Source organism: Balaenoptera borealis (genome assembly GCF_965194805.1).
Source record: "Balaenoptera borealis genome assembly, chromosome: 16".
In the NCBI taxonomy this organism is placed as follows: Eukaryota; Metazoa; Chordata; class Mammalia; order Artiodactyla; family Balaenopteridae; genus Balaenoptera; species Balaenoptera borealis.
In genome coordinates this window covers 19595371-19618124 of record NC_138872.1, presented here as the reverse complement: position 1 = coordinate 19618124, position 22754 = coordinate 19595371, and the positions used below count along the sequence as shown (strand labels likewise).

Sequence of the window (22754 nt, the reverse complement as noted above, 5' to 3'; positions counted from 1 at the left end):
GGTGTCTGCAGGAGGCTCTCAGAGAGGATTGGTTTCCTTGCCTTTTCTGGCTTGGAGAGGCTGCCTACACTCCTTGGTTCACAGCCCCTGCCTCCTTCTTCCAAGCCAGCAATGTTGTGTCTCTCCAACCCTGCTTCACACCACATTTCTCTGTACACAAGTGGGAAAGTTTCTCCACCTTTAAGAACATTGTGATGACATTTGCCCCACCCGGAGAATCTAGGGTAACCTCTCTATCTCAAGGTCACAAACTCTAATCATAAAGGCAAAGTCCATTTTGCCACGGTAAGATAACACATTCACATGTTCCAGGGATTAAGACAGGGGCATCTCCGGGAGGCCATTATTCTGCCTCCACAAATGGGAAAAGGCCGTCCTAGCTCTACATTTGTGGCAGTCGAATCCACCAGTAAGCATCTCTCTTCGGCATCTGTCCGGGAGCTCAGGACACTGGAAGAGGCTGGAGGTGGCCAGACTGGCAATGGACAAGCTACAGTTTCCAAGTTCAAGAGCATTCCAGCTTAAATTCTCAGGTCCCATCTGGCCAGGTTTGGATAGCTCCTCCCAGATCTGAAAGGGGCAGAGAGGTGCTGATCTGACTCGGCCACTGACCCTCTGTGTGTCTGTGGGGACATCGCTTCCTGGCTGAGCCTCAAAGTTTCCTCATCTGGTGGAGGACCTCTCATTCTGAGAACCACACTCGATGACCCATGAAGTTCCTATGACACTGTTGGGCATCCAGTAAGGGCTCAATTGGTGTTTTAATATGCCCATTCCACATCCTTGGGACATGACGGTCAGGTTCACATTTACAACAGCAGTTACAGTGTGTGACAGGGTGTGTGTGTGTGTGTGTGTGTGTGTGTGTAGGAATGTGGGCAAGTGTGTTAACATATGAGCATGAAGGTGGGAATCAGTGAGTAAGAGAGTGCCTCCCTTGCACGAAGAACGGAACCCCGTGCTCCTTCCCACGGGCCGGGCACCTCCAACCTAAGTTCCTCCGAAGGCCAAAGCCATTGCATCCACAGACCCCACGCTTCTGGGAGCCTGACCTCAGTGAGCTTCCCCAAGCAGGACATTTCTTTGAAGTCTCCTTTTTGACACATTCTGTTCCAGAGGCTGTCCACTGCCACTATATTATAAAGAACAATGTTTCAAGCTACAGATCTTTGGAACATGGTGCAACTGTTTAAAAGTGTGAGGTCAGACTCTGTACAGACAAGATGTTCAAAACATGTTGTTAAGCAAAAGAAAAATGTTTCATAACACTGGGTGTAGGTTGGACCCATTTTTGTTTAAAACAAAGTGTCCATCTTGCCAAGTTTCAGAAACACAATGCTTTTGAGGCACAAGACGGGAAGTGGGGGGATGTAAGACTCTAGGGAGAAGTTAGGCTTGTGTCACCCTACTGTAAAAACATTCAAATTCCAGTTTTCAAAGTGGGTAGTCAGACTTTGGCCTCTGGAGCCTTTGAAAGGGTGTGTGTGTGTGTGTGTGTGTGTGTGTGTGTGTGTGTGTGTGTATGGTGTCTGTGTATATGGTGTGTGGGGGAGGTTTATAAATTCATGATGGTTTTGTAGTGAGACAGAAGGATTTCTTTCCTTTTTTTCTGTTTACATTGTGCCTTTCCTTAATTTTTTTTAAAGCAAGCTTCTACAGGTATCCCAAAAGTCTTAGTACAGTTTTAAGCTTAAAAACTAGGATTCTGGGCTTCCCTGGTGGCGCAGTGGTTGAGAATCTGCCTGCTAATGCAGGGGATACGAGTTCGAGCCCTGGTCTGGGAAGATCCCACATGCCGCAGAGCATCTAGGCCCGTGAGCCACAACTACTGAGCCTGCGCGTCTGGAGCCTGTGCTCCGCAACAAGAGAGGCCGCGATGGTGAGAGGCCCGCGCACCGCGATGAAGAGTGGCCCCCGCTCGCCACAACTAGAGAAAGCCCTAGCACAGAAACGAAGACCCAACATAGCAATCAATCAATCAATAAATAAATCTTAAAAAAAAAAAACAAAAAAAACCTAGGATTTCCTTAATTATAAAACACAGAGGCCAAGAAGTCAATATATAATAAAGTATGTGTGTAAAAATGGCACCCCAGGAAAATCAGCTATGTTTGTCCCATGGATTCTAACAGTGCTGGTTACGTGTGATGATGACACCAACCAAAGGGCGGCCTGGAATCCATGCGGCCTCCAGACCCAGGGGCGAGCAGGCCTGCTTGGATGGGCTTCAGGGAAGATCAGCATGGTCTCGAGCCGAGACACAGGGTGTCCTGTACACTGGAACAAGCGCACACACACACATACACACTCATGCAGGGTTCTGCGGACCGATCTCTCACGGTGTGTACTTTTCGTTCTCAGTGGGCACCAGCCTAAGAGACAACAGATCTGGCTTCCCCAGCTGACTCTGCCCCTTGCCAGCTGAGTAGCCTTGGAAGTGCCATTTTTACTCTCTGAACTTTGATGCCTCCATCTGCCAAACAGGATAAAAGATGATGCATGCAGATTGCCTGATATGTGGTAGTTATTTAATAAACCAGCTTGCTAAGGGAGAGAGCCTCAGAGTCTGTCCCTCATCCCTGGGCTCCAGCCAGGTAGGAGTATGTCATCAGAAGAAGGCTGGCCGCCTGAAGAGAGCAGAGTCCACTGACCTGATAAGGCCCAACCTCACTCTGCCCCACACAGAGCAGCCTCTGTCCTCTGATCACCTGCAACTGACTAGTTCGAGGACACGTGCTACATGATCCCATAGCCCCAAGGCTCAGGAGGTCCTCACTGCCTGCCTGTGCGGGGAGAAGCAAGATATTCCCATTTTGCAGATGGGAAAAATAAGGCTCAGAGAGGCTATGTAACTTCTATCCACACATCTGCTTTCATTCATTTATTCATTTGATGTTTAAATGAGATGCGAATGAGGACCAGGCACTGTGTGAGGCTCAGGGCAGGAGGAGGCAGCAGTAAACCCAGACCTGCAATGTCTGTGTTGTCACAGAATCAGAACCAGCTTCACAGGCATGTGACCCCTGTAGTCACACAGGACCCCACAGCTAGAAAGGGCCATGCTTGCTTTAATGGTCTATTGCCATCTTAAACTTCTCCATAATTTTTAAACAAAAGGCCCTGTATCTTCATTTTGCACTGGACCCTGAAAATTATGAAACTGATGGAATTAAGAGGGTCACGAACCCAAATAAACAGTTCCCAGTAGATGGATATGGGGGAAGGAAACCTGGGCACAGCTTGGAGAGGTGGGGGCTGGCTATAATGGTGGGGTGCCTGATCCAGTCGAGAGCTTTAGTGTGGCCTTCCTAAAGGACGAAGGTTTTGGCTGAAACCTGAAGAAGGAGTAGAAATTGGCCTGCTAAGGAGGTGGAAAATGAGACGAAAACGCAGTTTAACTGTACAATGGAGATAGTGATCCTGACTCCCCAGGACCGACCATTACAAGGTTTCATTCAGTTCATTCATTCATCCATTCATTCATCCATTCATTCAGTCAATATATTTCAAGCACCTACTATGCAGCAAGCACCGTACTATGCGTGGACCAACATAACAGCGGAGGACAAAATACACCATGCCTATGACCCATGTGTCCTAGCTGGGGGATGGATGTTAAAACAACTTATCACACAGACAAGTATTTATCCACTCCTAGGATCTGTGCTGGAAGATGTACAGGGGGCTGAGGAGCACACGATGGAGGCTGAGCAGGGCTGAGGGGCAGAGCTGTCAGCCCCATCCAGGGCCAGGCACAGAGGAGGCCCTGGCAGAATGCAGGCTGGTGGAGCCTGGCTTGCGTTCTGTTAGCTACGGGCGCAGTCTCAGCGGGGAGCTGAGGGCCGTTGCTCATTCCAGGAGACAACATGCCAGGAGCCACCTGGCTGTGCCTTGGTCCCAAGGGTAGTGAGTGCACCTTGGGAGGAGCTAGCCCATGGCAGGAAGAGGTCAGGAGAGCAATAAGAAGCTTAATTAAAGGGAAACAGCTTTCAGACAGAGGGAGGGAGGGAGCCTAGCCTTACTGACAGGAACTGTGGGCCTGGTAATTCCATCACATATGTCAGTCCATTTTCAGAGCCCTTGAAGGCAGGTGCCCCATGTCACAGTAGGAAACTAAGTCTCAGACAGGCTAAGCAACCATCCAAGTTCACACGTGAAGTTAGGACCAGAATGCGGTCTCCTGACTCCCAGAGCAGACTCTGCTACTTCTACTCATCTCTCCCCGACCAAAAATCTGTCTGGGTATTTGACCGTCCACCAGAGAAATTTCTCTCCAGCCCCAGGGCCAACAATGTTTATGTTTCCTTGAGAAGCACTATGGGTCTTAAAGGTGGTCTTTTTTGCCTCTTCCCATTGGCCACCAGGAAGCCCAGAGGCAACTCTGTGGCCCATCTCAACATGGACTTTATGCCACACGTGAACCATAATGTCACTTCTGGTTCACTCTCACCCTTTCACCCTGCTTTTATGTACTGCCTCCTATTTTTCACTGATTTGTGGTAGTTCGGCTCACTCTATTATACCCAGCTTCATGAAGCCATCCTAATCCTCTTCAGCTTTCTCTATATGCCAACTTCATCCTTCCCTCTCTGCAGAGAGCCCTTCTCCAGCTCCTCAGGCACAAGGACCAGCTGAAGCTGCCCCGACTCTCCTTCCCCACCCTTTCCTCCTTCCCAGCTCCCACCACGCTCTAACCAGCACCCCAGAATCCAAACTCTAATTTCTGGGAAACTGATGCTTCTTGGCCCAGCTGGGATCAAATGTCCACTCTTAGTTCAAGCAGCTGTGCCCCAGGCTCCGTGACACAGCAGTGATATGGCGGCAGGATTCCATCACTGCAGGGTGATCCCCGAACTCCTCATCCTGGAATCCAAGCCCCTTAGGACCTGTGTACAGACCCCAGTTCAAACCCTAGCTCAGCCACCTAGAAGGAGGACTTGGGCACAAACCCCAGTCCTTCACAAGCTGCCACCTGAGAGCACAGACTCACAACCACTCAGAGTTACTGTAGGATGACACGGGAATCAGAGAGGTTGGGGGTGCAGAAGTGCTGAGCACAGAGTGTTTGTTGAGTGAAGGAGGGGGATTAATGCCTGAAGAACAGCAGGCTTTCATTCACTTACCCACACACACTCCACTCCCCAGTGCCGGCCAGTGGCCCCTATACCTGCTCCTGACCCTCTCAGTTCCCAGGGACACCAGGAAGGGCGTGGTGAGCAGCCCCTGACCTCTGGCTCTGTAACCTGTGTCCAGTAGGTAGAGGTGGTGAGTTCACACACACAGCACGTGCAGAGGGCTGGGTCTCAACAGACCTTGGGCTCAGGGCCCACCCATCCTCGTTCTCTCCCCCAAGGGGAACGCACCCTGTCCCTGCTTCCAGAAGGCCCTGTTGGGGAGCAGTTCTGAGCCCTTTGGTCCATCTGTTATGACCATCTCCTGGCCCCTGGGATCCCCCAGGACTAGGAGGGGGCTGGAGGGGAAGGCAGAAAGGGCCATATTTTCTGGTGAGAACCTGCCCCGTGCAGGTCGCTGCACTTACTGCTTTATGTGCATTTTCTCATTCATTCCTCATCTCTCCTTTACTGCCCCGCCAGATTAATATGATTATAGCCATGTTGCAAATGAGGGACGTGAGGCTCAGAAAGATTACCTGGCCTCCCCGGGCCACACAGCGTGGTGGAGCCAGAGTTTCAGGTCAGAACTGGCACACTGCAGAAGCTGGGGTCTTGCCAATGTGGCCGGGAGAAGCCCCTGCCTGGGTTGGAGGAAGAAGGCTAGTCCTTGCTCTCCTGAGGGATGAATCGGAGGCCCTTTATAAGGAGGCAGGACTTCCCTGGTGGCGCAGTGGTTAAGAATCCGCCTGCCAGTGCAGGGGGACACGGGTTCGAGCCCTGGTCTGGGAAGATCCCACATGCCGTGGAGCAACTAAGCTCGTGTGCCACAACTACTGAGCCTGTGCTCTAAGAAAGCCCATGAGCCACAACTACTGAATCCCGCGCGCCTAGAGCCCGTGCTCTGCAACAAGAGAAGCCACCACAGTGAGAAGCCCGCACACCACAATGAAGAGTAGCCCCCGCTCGCTGCAACTAGAGAAAGCCCGCAGGCAGCAACAAAGACCCAACGCAGCCAAAAATAAATAAATAAATAAATATAAGGAGGCAAATGTGGACACCAGTCAGCTGTTCAGGGCCCGGAAGGCTGGGCCAGCCAGGCTCTTGCACCCCTCCTGGCTGGAGAGGAGCCAGGTGTCATTATTAGGAGGCCAACTGGGGTGTGGAAGGCTAGCTCCTCACCCAGAGTGCCTTGTGAGGGACAGGCTGTAGCTGACAGTCCCTTGTGAACAGAGGGACCAAGGCAGCGGGGCAAGACTTGAACTTGGGGCCACGTGCTATCCTAGATGATGCCTGGAGACTTCATCAGGCCTTCTCTATGGTCTGAGCATGGACTAATTGCCTTAGAGCTCCCCTCACCAACAGACTTTCCCCTAGAAGAGTAAGTGGGTACCAACAGTGGCTAACAAGGTAATGATCACCATGGTGAAGATGGAGTTGGAGATGAAGACGATGATGGTCACCATGGAGATCACGACGGTGATAATAACTGCACCTAACGCACAGAGCTCCACGTATCCAGCAGGCACTGACTGTTCTAAGCACCTTGTGACACAGCAACCCTGTGAGACAGGTACAAATGTTATCATCCTCATTTTTACAGATGAAGAAACTAAAGGAGCAGTTAAGTAACTTGTGCAAAACCACATGGCTAGAACATGTTGGAACTGACATTCCGGTTTGAAGGCAGAGTCTACACTCCTGCCTTCAATATTACCCACGTTAGATGTATAATACAATGAAAATAGCGATCACTCTTTACTGAGCAGCTATGCATGAGGGACCATGTTAAGCACCTTACATGCACATCTAACTTGATTCTCATGAGAGCTTTAACTCCTCAACATTATTAGAGTTCCGTTCAGCTGATATAAAATCTGAAACCTTGCAGTGGAAGTAATCTCTCTGATATCACCGGGCCAGCAAGTGCAGAGGTGACCATCAAACCCAGGCAGCCTGACTCTGGGTCCCCCATCTTAACCACAAAGGCACACTGTTTTTCTGTGGTTGTGTACACACGTGCACACACACCCTTCCAGGGGCCCTTGTGCCCACACACGCATGCGTACCAGGACACACTCACCACACAGACTCACATAAAATACGGCTACCAAAAACTGGCTGTGTTGTCACCAAGTGAGGGACCCAAGCCCTCAGCCTAAAGACTCAAGATGTTCTCTCCAAAACGTGGTTCCCAAGGCGGAAGGCAAGCGTGCACTGCTACCATGCCAGAAAAATGCTGGCTAGCCCTGTGAGTCAAGGCTCCCTGGGCTCTGAGCATCTGGAAAAAGCTGGTGGGGGGGAGACTATTCGTACTCAGGGCTGAAACTCCAGCTTATTTCCCACAGTACGTTCAAGGCTGTAAATCCCACTTCCCAGGAGCTCCTGCTGGGGTTTGCACACTGCCTTCCAGTGCCTTCCTTGCCAATCAATTTCCATGCAAATTGACCCCGAGATCCTGGCCAGAGGATGGGACCGGTTAGACCTGCTTGACAGTCTCCCAGCTGCAATGTGGGAGTCTGGCTTGCGGCTAAATCTAATCCTTCCAGGTTACTTCTAGGAGTGTTTCCTGAGCTCCTGCCTCCTACCTGAAAGGCCGGACCCTTTCAGAAAGACACTGCTGGGGACCAGAGATGGCTCAGATCCAGCCCTCTCTCCAGAACTTCCATCATCCGATGGAGACTCTGACCAGCCCAGCCACGCCCTCCCAGAAATCACACCACCCACCAGCCATCACTGACAGGCCATATCCCATCAGATCTCCCCTGAATCCAGAAGAAGTGGGCAAGATGCTCCCCATTTTACCAAGAGGCAACTGAGACTCAGAGAGGCGAAGTAGGAACCTAAGTCCCCAAAGCCAGTAAGAGGAGGGGCTGGGTTTACACCCGGGTCTACCTGACTCTACAAGCTGAATTCCATCTAGGCCCCCACTCCAGCTCCAGTAAGGATATCAGAAAAAAATCCCAGCACTTCCACTTACTAGCTGTGCATCCTTGAACAAGTTGCTTAACCTATCTGTGACCTAGAAGCAATTGAAGAAGGAGGTGATCTAAAGAGGGGAGGACTGTGGGTGACAAAGAACTTCATGGGGAAACACACCTCCAAGGTGTGGAGGCTGGAGAACCCAGGGCCAGTTCTGGGGTCAATTTGGCCCGAGCACAGGATGCCGAGTGAGGAACAAGGGCTCCCAGTGCTGGGCCCTGAAGGCCAGGCTAAAGAATTTGGAACTTGCCCAGGAGGCCAAGGGGAGCCATCAATGGTTTCTTGACTAGTTGACTAGTTGTCACTATCTCAGAAAAATTAATTTACAGGCAATGACATATACACATTACTATATGTAAAGCAGCTAACTAATAAGAACCTACTGTATAGCACAGGGAACTCTACTCAATACTCTGTAATGAGTTATATGGGAATAGAATCTAAAAAAGTGGATATACATATGTGTATAAATGATTCACTTTGCTGTACAGCAGAAACTAATGCAACATTGTAAATCAATTATACTCCAATAAAAATTAATTTTAAAATAAATAAATAAATAATTTTAAAAATTGGATTGCAAAAAAAATTTTTTGTAATTAAAAAAATAAAGGTAAGATCCCTCCTCATCACAAGAAAAAAAATTTTTGTAACCAGGGGTGGTTATGGATGTTAATTAGACTTACTGTGGTGACCATTTCACAATATACACAAACGTCAAATCATTATGTTGCATACCTGAAACTAATATAAAGTTATATGTCAATTATATCTCAAAAAAAATTTTAAAGCAATGTCCCCAGTGGAGAACAAATAGCTCAAGGGAGGGTGCAGGGTGGTCTGGTGGTGGCAGACATACTCTTCCCAGAGTCAAGTCTCCACTGGATATAATCCCAGAAGCATTTTTCAACCAGTCCCAAATTCTACCTCACCTATCATCCAATCCTCAGTCTCAGAAGAGTATAATAGTTGAAAACAAAGAAAGACTCTGAATTCAGACAGCCTAGGTTTGAATCCCAGCACTGCCACTTACTAGCTGTGCATCTTTGAGCAAGTTACTTAACCTCTCTGATTCCGTTTCATCATCCAGAAGATCGAGATAATATTATTCCCCTGCCTCATAAGGTTGTTGTGAGGGTTACGTGAGTTAACAGTTGTAAAACACTTAACAGTGCCAGGCACATGGAAAGTGTCTGTCAAATAAGGTTCTTCAAGGCCACAGCCCCTGACCATCAAAGATAAAAATAGGATGAGTCTGACATGGTGTGTTCTTAGTGATCCCATTCTGGGTCCTAATAATCACCAATTCCTTTGTTACCTACAAGCCATCCTTTGAATAACATGCCCTGGAAGATTCCCAAGAACCAACTTTAGGCTCACAGGTTCTGCAGAATGAATCTATCACATATCAATAATTTCATAAGTTTCAACCTAATGCTTCTACTTTTCGAGAGCAGGACTTCAGGGCCCTTCCTGGTCTTCTGGTCACTCTTCTCCATCATGCCAACAGAGAGAGGAAGGTGCCACCCAAGAGAACACAGCAGAGTCATTCTTTTTAGAGATCTCAAGCAAGAGAAAGGTTTTCTAGATACAAGATGCCTATAATCCAATTCATATATAACTTTCCTACTATATAAAAGTATAAAACCCAGAGAAAATTCACTCACTGTTGACCTTGAAGGAGACAGAAGCTGGACAGGCCGACAGGCAGGCAAATATGGGTTCCCTTTAGAGGTCATCTGAAGGCCAGGACAGACTTCCCAGGGGCCACTGCACTTCGCTTCTGACCTTTGACCTTCCCCAAATTGCCTCAGAATCTGGGCTCAGCATCTTGTACTGCCAAAGCCACTGTTTAGACGGAACTGCAATTTGGAAAGTTGCTCTCTTCCAGGGCAAAGACAAACCAATGACTTGTTGATTTTGCCAACAAGACAGTGACATGTTCACAGGTAAGTTTTTGAAAGAGGGCCCAGGCAGTCTTGGAGGAGTAGGGTGGGGCCTGGAAAACGAGTTTATTAAGACTCTAGGAATTAACCAAAAAAGAAGCGGGGACATTCCAGACTAAGGTGTGGTGGTGGAAAAAGCCAGAAATGGAGGATATAAATGCAGATTTGGCCCCAAGAAATCAGCTTATTTTTCAAGAACTAAAACAATAAGTTGGAAGAGTTCACTGGCCACGTGGTATTAACAGGCACCCGGAGACACATTCTCTCCCAGCTCTGCTTGGAGAAAAGATGCCCCTGACTCTATTTACCCAGCTGTGAGATGGGCAGAATGGCTGATCCCTTCCAGTGTGAGGTAAAGAGCCAAATGGCTAGGGAGTCGGGTCAGGGGCTGCTCACAGATGTGCCTACATTTCCCAGACCGGATTATCCAGAAGAAATGTCCTCCGGGAACTGCAGCAGACTCATCTTTGGTCTGCTTTTAGAGAGCCCCTTCCTATGTCAATGAAACACAAAGCAGGAGCTTGGGGAAGGTTGATTTTGACTGGAGGACACTGAATGCAATCTTTTCTGGATGTTTACAAAGTGTGTTTACCAAGCAGCCTGCTCTCCAAACTCTAGCAATCGCTTAAAACAAGAGAGCTGTTGATTTGTGGAGTGTTTTCTCTAAAAAAAAAAAAAAAAAAAAAAATCACAAATGTTGGATTCAGAGACATTATTTCTTTTTAAAAATAACTTGTCAAGGGGACAAAGTATTTAGGAAGCTTTCTTCTCAGCTCAGAAAGCAACTGGGAGAAGGAGCCTTTTTTTCTGCCTGAGATTAGAGCGAGGGACAGGATAAACTGGGGGAGGGAGGGCAGTCAGCAACGGGTGGGAAACTGGCTAGCTCCCTGCCCTCAGCATCCTGACAAGACCCTTCTCTGATCCGCCCCACCCTGCCTTTTTCTCTTCAAAGACCCACCAAGAATCTAGGGGGAAACAATGAGATTAAGCTCTGCTCTGGCCCCCTCGCCAACTCCCCCTCCCCTGCTGTCACACCCCAGCGCTCCCCGACCTGCCTCTCCTATCAGATGTCAGCCTTTCTCCTCACGGACACCAAAATGTATCCCCTCTCCTATCAGATGTCAGCCTTTCTCCTCACGGACACCAAAATGTATCCCAAAGTGCACCACTGACATATACAAGATTTTGGAGCATGATTACACAACCTTTAAAAAAATTTTTTTAGCAGTATGTATTTTAAGGAGTATCAAAAAACTAGATACATGAGAAACAGATAGTTAGATAACTGATAGACAGATGATTGATAGATGAATAAATACATAGATTGGATGGATACATATATAATTGATAGACAGGTAGATGATTGATAGATGAATAGATTCATAGATTGGATGGATAGATAAACAGATAGATAATTGATAGTCAGATAGATGATTGATAGATGAATAGGTACATAGATTGGATGGATAGATAGATAATTGATAGGCAGATGATTGATAGATGAATAGATACATAGATTGGCTGGATAGATAGATAGATGGTTGATAAATGAACAGGTATATAGATTGGCTGATAGATAGATAGATAGATAGATAGATAGATAGATAGATAGATAGATAGACAGACAGACAGGTAAATACAGATAGCCAGGACCTCAAACCCATGCTTTCACAGCTATTGCCCCTTTCCTCTTTAAATACATTTTACTCAACACATATTCATTCAGCCCATTATTGGGTTATTGAGGTCCTACAGTGCCAGGCACCACTCATCTTGTTTAGGAGCATCAGTGAACAAAAGAGCCATCAGACAGTGACCTCACAGAGCTTATTTACCAGAAAATAAGCAATAAATGAAGAGGTAATCCAGTGTCCTAAGGTGATTAGTGCTATGGGGCAAAAACAAAAAAAGAAACGGTAGAGCAGAATAAGGCAGGTCAGGAGTGCCCAGGCAGGAGGAAGGGAGCGGGTTGCCAGATCAAGTAGGGAGGTCAGGATAAACTTGATCAAGGAGGTGAAATGGGAGCAAGGACTTAAAGGCGGTGAGGGAGTTTACCACAGTTTTATCCGGGGGAAGAGTGGTTCAGGCTGAGGGAAGAGCTCAAGCAAATGCTCTAAGCAAGGAGGGTAACCAGCAAGTTCCAGAAACACCAGGCAGTCAGTGTGGCAGGAATAGTGAGCAAGGTGAGAAAGTAGAAGAGAAAATCAGGGAGGAGACAGAGATCCTGATCACTTATTTTAAAATTAAGACTAAAAGAAATTTAGACCTAGAATGTTCTTCGCCTACCCACCTGACTTGGATAACTCTTACCCAGGCTTCGGCTCTTTACTCAAACATCACTTCCTCCAGGAAGCCCTCCCTGACCACTCTTTTCCCAGTCTGTGTCAGCTTCTTTGTTGTACATAGGCTCTCAGAGGGCTCAGTTTCTTTCCTCCATAACAGTTATCTCCTTTTGAAATTATACCCTGGTTAGTGTAACATCTAACTGCATCTCTCTCTCTCTCTCTCTTCTCTCTCTCTCTCTCTCTCTTTCTCTCCTGCTAGACTGTAAACCGCACGAGGATTTGTTTGCTGGGATTGTCTCTGGTTTTGCCCATTGTTGTATTGCCAACACCTAGCACAGTGCCTGGCATCGGGAAGACACAACAAATATTTGCTCGATGATTGAATGAATGCTTTGAGGTGGCAGGATTGGAGGCAGAATATTCACTGAACTCAGGGTTATAGCAGCTACGGCACACTGCCATTCGGCAGGCTCCTGGGACCCGAAATTTAGTAGGTGAGCTCAACCCCAGAAGCTGGAGTCCCTGCTGCAGTGAACCTGGATCAGCCCAGGACCCCCAGCCCTCTCTTGCACCCACCTGCTCTCCAAGGCCCTCCGGGATAACTTCTCTCTTCACTGGAGAGGACAAGGCTCAGATATTCACAAAAAGCCTCGCCCTTACCTCCCCCCACCCCAACCCTGCACTTGCAGTAGCAGCAGTGTTCAAATGCTTCCTTTTGCTGCTCACAGAAGAATCCTCGGAGCGGGGACCGACCTTGGCACATCTGCTGGGATGCCTGATGAGGCGGGGAGAAGGCCGTGTGCTCCAGCACGTATATGGCTGCCCTCATGGGACAAGTCCAGGATCACACAGCCCTGGATCTGACAGGTACCACACAGCAGCTGCGTGATTTACAGCGGCTTGCAGGGAGAGGTTTCGTCTCCCACTTTGAGAGCTTGAGTGCTTCGTATAAATATTTATGGGAGTCTGGGCCTCCATTAACCCCACCAGTGCCACATTTCACTTGTGACATGGTGCTTGTGTGTGAATGAATATGAAGGCCAGTGTTCAACATACAACGTGTGTGTTTGAGTATGTGACCCACGTGCATTTTGTGAGAGTGTATATACGTATGCAAGCAATTGTATTTCAGTGCGAGTATAAATCCAAACGGGCATGTGCATAATTTTGCACATTCCATGCACACCGTGTAAATGGCTGTGTATGAGCATTTGGACATGCATGCACACGGGCATGGATACACACCTGTGGATCCATGTGCAATGTACATGCATGTGTGTGTGCACGTGACTCTGAGAGTGCATGTATGGCAAATAAGCACACGTGGATTCTGCGTTTAAGTGCGTGTGCACCTATGTGCCTGTCTCTGTGTATGTAAACATGAGGTACACACGTGTTTCTGCAGGTGCCTGCTTAAGAGTGTAAGCACATCTCTGTGCGGGTCCAAAGCTCCAATATCATACTGGAAACAGCTTTGGTTCATCTATGAGTAATTCCATTAAAATTGCCTCACCTAGAGGCTACTTCTTCTATAAACACTTGCTCTGATCATTACGATACATTTTTTGGAAAGTTCAGTTGAGAACAGATAAAAGGTGAAAGGACTCTGATTAATTACAGACAGCACCAATGTCCCAAGCCTAACAATGCCCAGGCGGGCCTCCCCACAGCACACACACATACACACACACATACACACACACACACACACACATAACCACCCTGCTGGCTCCTCCATGAGAGTCTGAAATGAGCAACAGACCTGCAGTGTCCTTCTGACCCCCTTGTGGCGTTTGTCCTGCTGCATCTCCAAGGCCCCATTCCCCATCTCTGTGCCTGGGCAGGGAGCCTTGTGGCTGGAGAGCATTACGTATGCCCCCAAGAAAGTGACTACCCTCTGCAAAGGGAATTAAAAAGGAAACTGTCCCCCAAAGGGCTATTTCCCACCGGTCCATACTTTTCCCCAAGCTCTACCCACCTCCCAAGTGTTTCAGATAAGGGATAGTGGACATATGGGGTTTGGTGGCAAAAATACAAATTTTGGCATCAGATAGGTGGGGATTCAAGTCCTAGACCCTGCACTGGGTGACCCAGGGTAAGAGATGACCACTCTGGGCCTACTTGCCCATCCCTGACCAGCAATGGGTACTAGCAGCCCTCACTCAGAGAGTTAAGGGGAATGTCGTAATGGGATTAACCTCGTGATCTGGTCAGACCTTGTATGCTCTGCGATCTGCTTGCTCCGGTCCGTGGAAATGGACATGTACCAGGCTCGGATTCCCAGGACACAAAGGAGGGCAGATGCCGAGTCCTGCCCTGGGAAGTGCAGCCCTTTGCTGTCCCCAGACCAGCCCAGACCTGTGGGCTCTCCTCAGTAGGACACAGATGGAGGTAACCCTGGCAGGGTCAGGGCAGTGAAAGTGACAGATCGGAAGAAACAAAGGGACTTGAGGGTAAGCTCAGGACAGCCTCGTTTCCTGACTTCTGATGGAGTCACAGGCCAGGCTCAAGGTCCACCTCACCATCCCCGGCTCCGAAATGGACACCCTCTAGCTTCCCACCCCGTCTATTTACTGGACGAAATGCAAGTCCCGATAAAAGCCCCCAAGCTCCAAAAAGGAAAACACAACAATATAAACATTGGATCTGTGGACTTCAGCTCTCTTCTCACGCTGCAACTGGCTTCTTCCAAAAGTTGCAGCCCTCCTCGCACTGCCTCTGTGGCGGCCCCTCCAGCCTAGACGACATCATCTTTTTTTTGATACCAATAAAAAGGAATGTGTAATGAGTGGCTATTTTACATGAAAGTACCTTCACATGCAAAGAATGCAGAGACGCAGCTAAAACCAAGTTTTGCTTTGGAACAAATCGTTATTAATAAGGTAGACTGTTTTCCAAACTGGAGCAGCAACTTCTCTGATATATTTAATTTCCTCCAGCTGAGAACAGTTAGCTCTGAAGTTCTTATCTAAATGCATCTTTTAAGATAATATGTGCAGGACAAGGGAGAAGGGTACAAGATATTAAGAACACGTGTAAGGCACGGACAATGCATGTAGCACATGGTGAAGACACACAAGGCACAGAGAACGTGGGCTCCCCAGGTGAAAGGGGTGCTCTCCAGGGTCTGGACACCTTGCTCCAGGGGCAAGAAGTGTAGAAATGATGAAAATTCCAGCAGCAGAAACATCTGCCTTCCCCAAGAGGAGGCTAGTCCTCTGAGCCTGGTAAGTATCAGCCTGGGACGGTTCATGGTGGTTGCTTCCTCAAACCGGGTACACCCTGCACGTGGGACTCTCCCTTTCTGGTAAGCTGGCATGTCTCCCCCAAGTACTGTGCTGGGCACAAGCTCCGGAGCAGCTTTTCTACCCTGACTGAATTCTTCCAGGAGAGCTGCTGCTGCAGAAGACACTGTCTACAGGATGAGCCATGTGAGGACTTTTATTTTGGTGGGGGGAGGAGGGGCAGAGCAAACCTCTAATCCTCCCGTCCTTACATAACAAATCCAAACACTGCTATCTCAGGGTTGGGAGGCCAGGCGGGCGGACAGAGGGCTGTAGAGGGAAGGGTTACGCAAGACGCCAGTGTTGGGTTTTCCTTTCTGAAAACAGAAGGGCTCAGAAGCGGGTTTTGCATCTGAAAGCCTGCAAGGGAACTAGTCTCTAAACCCAGCTGTTTCCCAGGCCTGGAGAGAAAGAACTTGAGGAGTGGGGATGGGTGGCTCAGGGTTTTGCCGGCTGTGGCAGAAGCTGCATCTCTAGGTCACAGAAAAAGTGAAACGACCATCTTGGGTTGCCTGGCGTGGTTATGGGCAGCTCCCACTGTGAGGCCCCTGGGTAGGCACAGCTGGAGTGGGCAGGGGGCAGGTGGGCACCTCTGACAGGGGAGGGGGTTGTCCTGCCACAGAAATGCCCAGAGACCCTGGACTGAAGGAAGCCTGGCTGTGTGGAAAGAAGGGTCTGGGTGTAGGACCCAGCCCCAGCTCCCCAGGGACCCCTTTCACGGAGAGTGGAGACCGACCGGTCCCCTCTCGCACCAGCGAGGACCTTGCTCCGGGTCCATCCCCAACCAGCCCTGCCGCTGGGGGAAGGATGAGGAGGGGAAAGGGAGGATAGCGGAATCGGGCCGGCGGGAGCCCAGAACAGCTGGCCAGGGCTCCGGCGCTGCGCGGTGGCTCTGGGGACGCCAGACTCTCATCTCCATCCCTCCACTCCTCCCCACACTTACCCGGCACCCCAGAGCCCGCTCTCAAAGCCCTCTCTGCCAGTCAGCGCCGGAATAAAAGGCAGAAGAGAATGGGAAAAAAGGGGGGGGTGGGGAACCGGAGGGAGAAAGTTTTCTGAAATGATGAGTTTCCCAAAGGAAGAGCTGAGGAAAAGGTAATGGCAAAGAAAGTAAGGACGCGAGCGGACAGGAGAGTGGAGCTGATGGCGTCTTCCCCGACCGGTCCAGCCAGCACAGCCTCCCGCGCGCCCCTGAGATTCCGGGGTCGCAAGCGGGGGCCTGCGCTCGCGACCCGACCGGGGCCTCCCCAGCCCGGGGCGCGGGCTGCAGCGGAGCCACTGTCCCGAGGCCCGCGTGTCTGTCTCGGCATGCGCTCCCAAGGGCAGGCGCCAGCCTGTCTGCGTGGGACCCGTGTTGGCGTGGAGCACACCCGACGTGGGGACGATTATTTCCGCCGGCTCACGGAGGGTCGCGAGGAGCCCGTGGGTGGCGGGGAGCGGTGGGAACCGAAAGGAGCCTCCGGCCTGCAAGGCGCCGTCGGGGTGGGACGAACCCAAGGACCTCGGGGCCCCGGTCGCTTTCCGGAGCTTCTGGGCGCCGGGTCTGCGGCGAGGCGGCGAGGCGGCGGGCAGGGACGTGGCCGGAACTTGCTTGCTGGAGGTCCCGGCCTCCTCCGACGCCCTGCTCTCCTCTGCGCGCGCCCGGGCCGGTTGGTGCTCCAATGGTGGGTTGCGCAGGGGCTAACAGTGCCTGAGAGGCCATCAGTGTGGATGCAGGATGTGGATGTCTGTGTTATCTGTGTGTCAGTGCGTCACTAGGACTGTGTCGTGGGATTGTCAGCTTCTCAGAAATGCAAATGGTCACTCTAAACCGGCCTGAGCCACCGTGTCGTTCTGGATGCAGCGTGATGATGTCGGTCACTGGACTGTGTGTGTGTCTCTGTGCTCTGGGGAAGGAGGAACAACGCTTTGGAGTCTTGCGACCCTTCCCAGCCCAGAGGCTTTTCTGGCGGAGTCCAGGTGACTCTAGAGGTGGAGGATGCCAGTCAGCTTGGGATGATTCCAAAGGGAGTCAAGTCTCCACCGCATGGAGTCCTGGGGATCTCCCTTGGTCCCCCGAGCCACGCATCCGGATTTCTTCCAGAGCTCCACCTGCCAGACCTTTTTTGCCCCAAAGGGGATACACCGCTCATGCGGGCACGCTCTTACCCCTTCTGTGCATGTGCACTTGCACACGCAGTTATCCAACTATCATACCCCCTTGCTCCTTCCGCCGTGCATGCACCGGTAGAGCACCCCACGGCCAGACTCAGCTTCCATCCTACTCCCAGATCACAGCCAAAGCCCTCCCTGCCAGGTACCTCTTCGGGTTGGTGAAATGAACTGGGCCTTGGAATTTAATTCAAGCTAGAATTTCTGACTTCTCTCCTCCCAAACAACACCAAAGTTCTGCTAAATGTAAATTACTCTGGTATTATTTGCATCCTTACCGTCGGGATTTTCCCCCCTCTTTGCCATACCCTGACCACCAATCCCAGGCCCCCAGGGACCTAGGCCAAAATCTATTGCCTGTTAGTTTCACCGTCCCCTTTCTTCTCCTTGTCTCTTTCCAGCTCTAGTTCCTGGCTGGGGTTCTACTGCTTGGGTTTCCTGCATCTCCCCATTCAGGTCCTGAAATTCCACATTAGGAATCCCGGGCCAGGGAGCCCGACGGCTGGAAAGCTGAGTCTCCCGGACTGCAGATACTGGGTCTGAGTAGAGCAGAAACCCCTTGGAACCTGCCATTGCCAAAGAAGCAGAGAATTCTTCCAGAGGTGGTGGGAGGGGGCGGTTCCTACCCAGAGTTATAGATGGGATTCCGAGAAGGCTGAGAGGGGCTTGGAGGAACCTAGACAGACGACCTTGCCTCCTCTAAGAGTCTGGGAAAGGAAAGGTTCTGGGACCACCTCCCTGTCGAGGACATATGGGCAGAGCTGCCGCACCAGAACAATGCCCCAACCCCCTACGACCCCCGATCTGTGGAGTCATTGAGATCCTGGTCCGATGGTGCAGTGCCCTTCCTTGGGGCTGAGGGCTCCAGGCCTGAGTGGCAGCAAACGGCTTGCACAGATGGGCTTCCTGTCTGAAGGGTCTTACACCCCAAGACCTCGTGCCGGATTCCACCTGCTTTCACAAGCCCTGGGGGAGAGGGGGCTAGGCCTCCACTCAGAGCCGGCATTCTAGGGCAATTCTGGTTGCTCCCAGCAGGTGCTCCAAGCAGGAGGGCCAGAATGGCAGGGCCCGCAAGCCTGATTGCCAGAAACACCCTGCTTCCCCATCAGGGTGGCAGCTCTCGGCTTCCTGGGTTCAGCCAACCTCAGAGCCAGCAGGCTAGCAGACCAGTCCTGATGCCCAAGCCTGAAAGCTCCGCCAAAGTGGCGTGTGCCCCCTCTCCGCTCATCAACCGGCTCCTGACCGGTGTCCGTACCTAGAGTGAGAAGCAGAAGACACGTTTGAGGCTCAGGTACCCACACACACGCACTCACACACTCAAGGGAGAGCTTTGCCCAGATTTGTCTGTTTCCCCACTGGCCGGGGGAAGGGTGAGAGTGCCGCCCAAACTGGGGCGATACTTGAAGAGGCAAGAGAAGAAAAGACAGGCGAACGCGGAGTCCTGTAAATAAACACCATTTCCATGGTTTTAATAAGCAAAATAGGAAACCATTTTAATAACCAAAAAACAGAAACCAGTCTGAATAAAACTACAATAGACTAGGTTTTAATATTTTCATATCATAAGCAGGGTTTGAAATTGATCCCTTATTGTACATGAAATAAAAACAATTTCTGTTGAGGCAAATTTGATTTCAACACAGTTGAATCCGTAAAAACCGAAGCTCGTTTCTGATGCAGGACAAATATCCACAATATTTAAAACTGCAAGCACCATGCGGTTCATACAATCTTGTTATTACTGTTAATTTATCAACTAATACAAACTCAAAACTGCATCCGGCCAGCAGCGCCAGCAATTTCAAATGAGAACTAAAAAATACGCTTTCGTTTTGGTATTTTTGTCAGTGCAACTTAAATCCTCTTACTGACCTGCAGGGGAAAAAAAGTAATAATAAAGAAAAAACACCCAGATCTTCCCTATAACTACTATACAACTGAAGGGGGCGGGGGTAACACCACCAATAACTCTCCCGCTATCTCGAAAGCAGGGAAAGAAACACACATAACATATTGGTCTAAAGAACGCACTTGAAAGTTGCAAAATTACTTGCCAATGTTTGGGTTTCTGGTACTTTCTGAGTGTGGTGATTGGTTCAACATAAGTTCAGGTCACCGTTGGGCAGTCTGGGCTGGTGAAGCCGGTCACCCGAGGAGCATTTCGACCCCAGCAATTAGTGCGGGCCTGGAGAGTTTCGTGGGGACCCTGGGGTGATTCTGGTTGCAATAAAAAGCAAACAAGATCTGTTTTCCTTTCCTTTCTTGTTAGGGGTGTCAACGTAGCCCTAAAACCAGGTGATGTGAGGACACTCCCCGGCCTTCAGGGTGTGAAACTCTGCAGCTGCCCTGCCCTGGTACTAGGGAGCTGGGACCCCAGTCCTCTTTATCCCAACAAAAACAAAATTGAAAACTAGAACGGGAGGAAAAGAGGACCGAAATGGGGCAGGGGAGGGGGAGAAAACATGCAATTTCCAAGGGTGCCCCAAGACAAAGTTGTTTTCTGATGCAAATGCCCAGAAGGTTCTTTTTTTTTTTTTTTTTTTTACTTACAAAAAAATGCCATAATAATAAACCCAAACAAAGACACTCAGCTTGCTGCCAGGTTCTCTTAAGCGGTTTGGCGGGGCGGGTATTTACAAGCCTACAGCCCATAGACTGAAACCCGACAAGCAGCCACCGGAGTTTCCGAACTGCGATCCCTTCTCACCCAAAGAAACAAGGGGGATTATGATCCATGATCAACAACATGCTAAAGTTAAACAAGAAAATGGTACAAAATAGAAATTATTACCATACATGTCCAGCATGCAGGATTAATATTTTTAATGCAGATTTTCGTATTTTTTCTATATAATCGAGCAGGCAATAAAACTGATGAGATTTGCGCGCAGAACGTCCTAACTGAGGCCCGCGTCTCGGGGCTGAGAGCCAGTGTTCTCCGGACCCTGGACAGACAGGTCCGTCTGTCCTTCCTTCCTTCGCTCAGCCTCGCCTCGCGCCTGCCGGGACGCCAGGGTCCCTCTCCTTTCCTCTCCTCGCTGCTCTCTTGCTGGGCTGGATTACGCTCCGGGTCGCGAGGAGGCGGCCCTGGCTTAACGCGCAAAGTTCAGGAAGCCAGGAGTCTCCAGACGGCCTTGGCGACTCCTCGCGACTATGCCTTGCCGCCCTCCAGCCTGGAGAAAAGTTGCTCTGGGACTTCCCACCCCCTCGCCTCTCTCTGGCTCTGCTCGAGTCTAGGAGGCGCCGCTGGCGCTCACCGCTCTCGCCTTGGCCAAGGTCCCCTGCCTGCCCGCGCGCCCTCCCGTCGCCCGCGTCCCGCGCGCCCTTCCTCCCTCTCCCTCAAGTCAAACAGGTCATGGCTGGGGCCGTGGCAGGGACAGGGTCCGGGGGAGTCCGGGGCTGGGGACACGGGACGGGGAGTCCGGGCCGGGGCAAGGGCGGGGGCCGGGAGCGGCCACGACTCACAGAAAGAACTCGGGAGAGGAGGGGCTGTCGCTGGTGGAGCCCGCCTCCCTGAAGCCGGAGTTGGCGAGTTTCTCGCACTTGACCTTGTAGGCGTCTCTTTCGCGGGCCAGCCGGGACACCTCCTGCTTAAGCTGCTCCACCTGCTGAATGAGCTGCGTCTTCTCATTCTCCAGGTGGTGTTTCTGCTGGACGCGTTTATACCTGCACGACTGGGCGTAGCCCCGGTTCTTCAGGGTCCGCCGCTTCTGCTTCAGGCGGATCACCTCGTCCTTGGTGAAGCCCCGCAGGTGGCGGTTCAGCTCGCGCACGGACATGGACACGAGCTGGTCGTCGGAGAAGCGGTCCTCCACGCTGCCGCTACCACCAGCCGCCGTCGCCGCGGCCGCCGCGTGCGGCCCAGGCCCGGGGTGGCTGGTGGGCAGCTGCTGCGCGGGGCTGGCCGCGCTGGACGGCGGCGGCGACGCTTGGTGATGATGGTGATGGTGCGGGTGCGCGTGTGGGCCCAGCTCGTCGTGCGCCACGCCGGCGCCCGGGTACGCGTGGTGCGGGTGTGGGTGGTGGTGGTGATGGTGGTGGTGCGCGCCGCGGAAGCCGTCGAAGCTCTGCAACGGCTGTGGCACTGGGTGCGAGCCTATGAGCGCCTCCACTGCGTCCTCGGGCGTCAGGTTGAGCGCCTCGGGGTTCATCTGCTGGTAGTTGCTCGCCATCCAGTACAGGTCCTCGAGGTGGGTCTTCTGTTCGGTTGGGCTGAAGCTGGGCGACGAGGGCACCGAGCTGCACGGCGTGCTGAGCGGTGTGGACGACACCGAGCCGGCTGGCTGCAGGCGCGTGCAGGGCCGGCCCGGGCGGTCCGCGCGCCCCAGCGGCTCCTTCTTTACGTCGAACTTGAGCAGGTCGAAGTCGTTGACGTACTCCATGGCCAGCGGGCTGGTGGGCAACTCGGGCCCCATGCTCAGCTCCGCGGCCATCGCTCACGCGAGGCGCAGCCGCCGCCGCCGCCGCCGCCCGGGGAAACTTTGCAGCCGGCCGGGGCGCGCCGAGCCGGGAGCGGGGGCGAAGAGCGGCGAGCCCGGGAGGTGGGGAGCGGAGGGCGCAGTGGGCCGGGGCCGCCGGCCAAGCCTTTGTCTGGGGACGCGGCGGCGCGCGGGAGAGTCCCGAGGCTGCCTGCGCCGCCCCAGAGCTCGGAGCTGTGGCCGAGCCGGGGCCGGGCCGAGCCGGGAGGGGCGGAGAAGCGAGCGGGGCGCGCGGCCGGGTCGAGGGGTGGCGCCGGGCAAGCGCCCGCCGCTCGCTCTCTAGCTCTCTTGCTCTTGGGCTCTCTCGGTCTCAGCCGCTCGCAGCCCGGCGGTGCAGCTGTGCGGGATCCGGCGCAGCCGCTGCCTTTTATCGCCTCCCTGATGTCACCGGGGCGCGGGGGCCCGGGCAGCCCGGCGCGCTGGCCAATGGCTGTACGGGCCCCGCGGACCGGCGGCGCAGGGCGGGGCGCGCCTGACAGCTCCTCCGCCCCCCGTGTCAGCTGACTGGCGGCGCGAG

At 51.8% G+C, this 22754-nt stretch overlaps 1 protein-coding gene across 7 annotated transcripts in view; it reads right to left on the bottom strand.

The window, feature by feature from the left end:
• Positions 1–22330, bottom strand: part of MAFB (MAF bZIP transcription factor B) — an 87117-nt gene extending 64787 nt beyond the window's left edge. For 2 of the 7 annotated variants that reach the window (XR_014235971.1, XR_014235972.1), the window contains exons 1-2: positions 21225–22330; positions 12901–19014 (exon numbers count right to left, since the gene is read on the bottom strand). Coding sequence is in view for 3 of the 7 variants with exons in the window: in XM_082361645.1 (XP_082217771.1) it covers positions 20463–20508; positions 21225–22192 (1014 nt within the window). In the remaining 4 variants the exon portion in view is untranslated. Of the gene's footprint in view, positions 1–12900; positions 19015–19198; positions 20509–20550; positions 20688–21224 lie in introns of those variants that run through there. The other 5 variants (XR_014235973.1, XR_014235974.1, XM_082361645.1 and 2 more) reach the window with 5 other exon arrangements.
• Between the last annotated feature and the right edge of the window lie 424 nt (positions 22331–22754).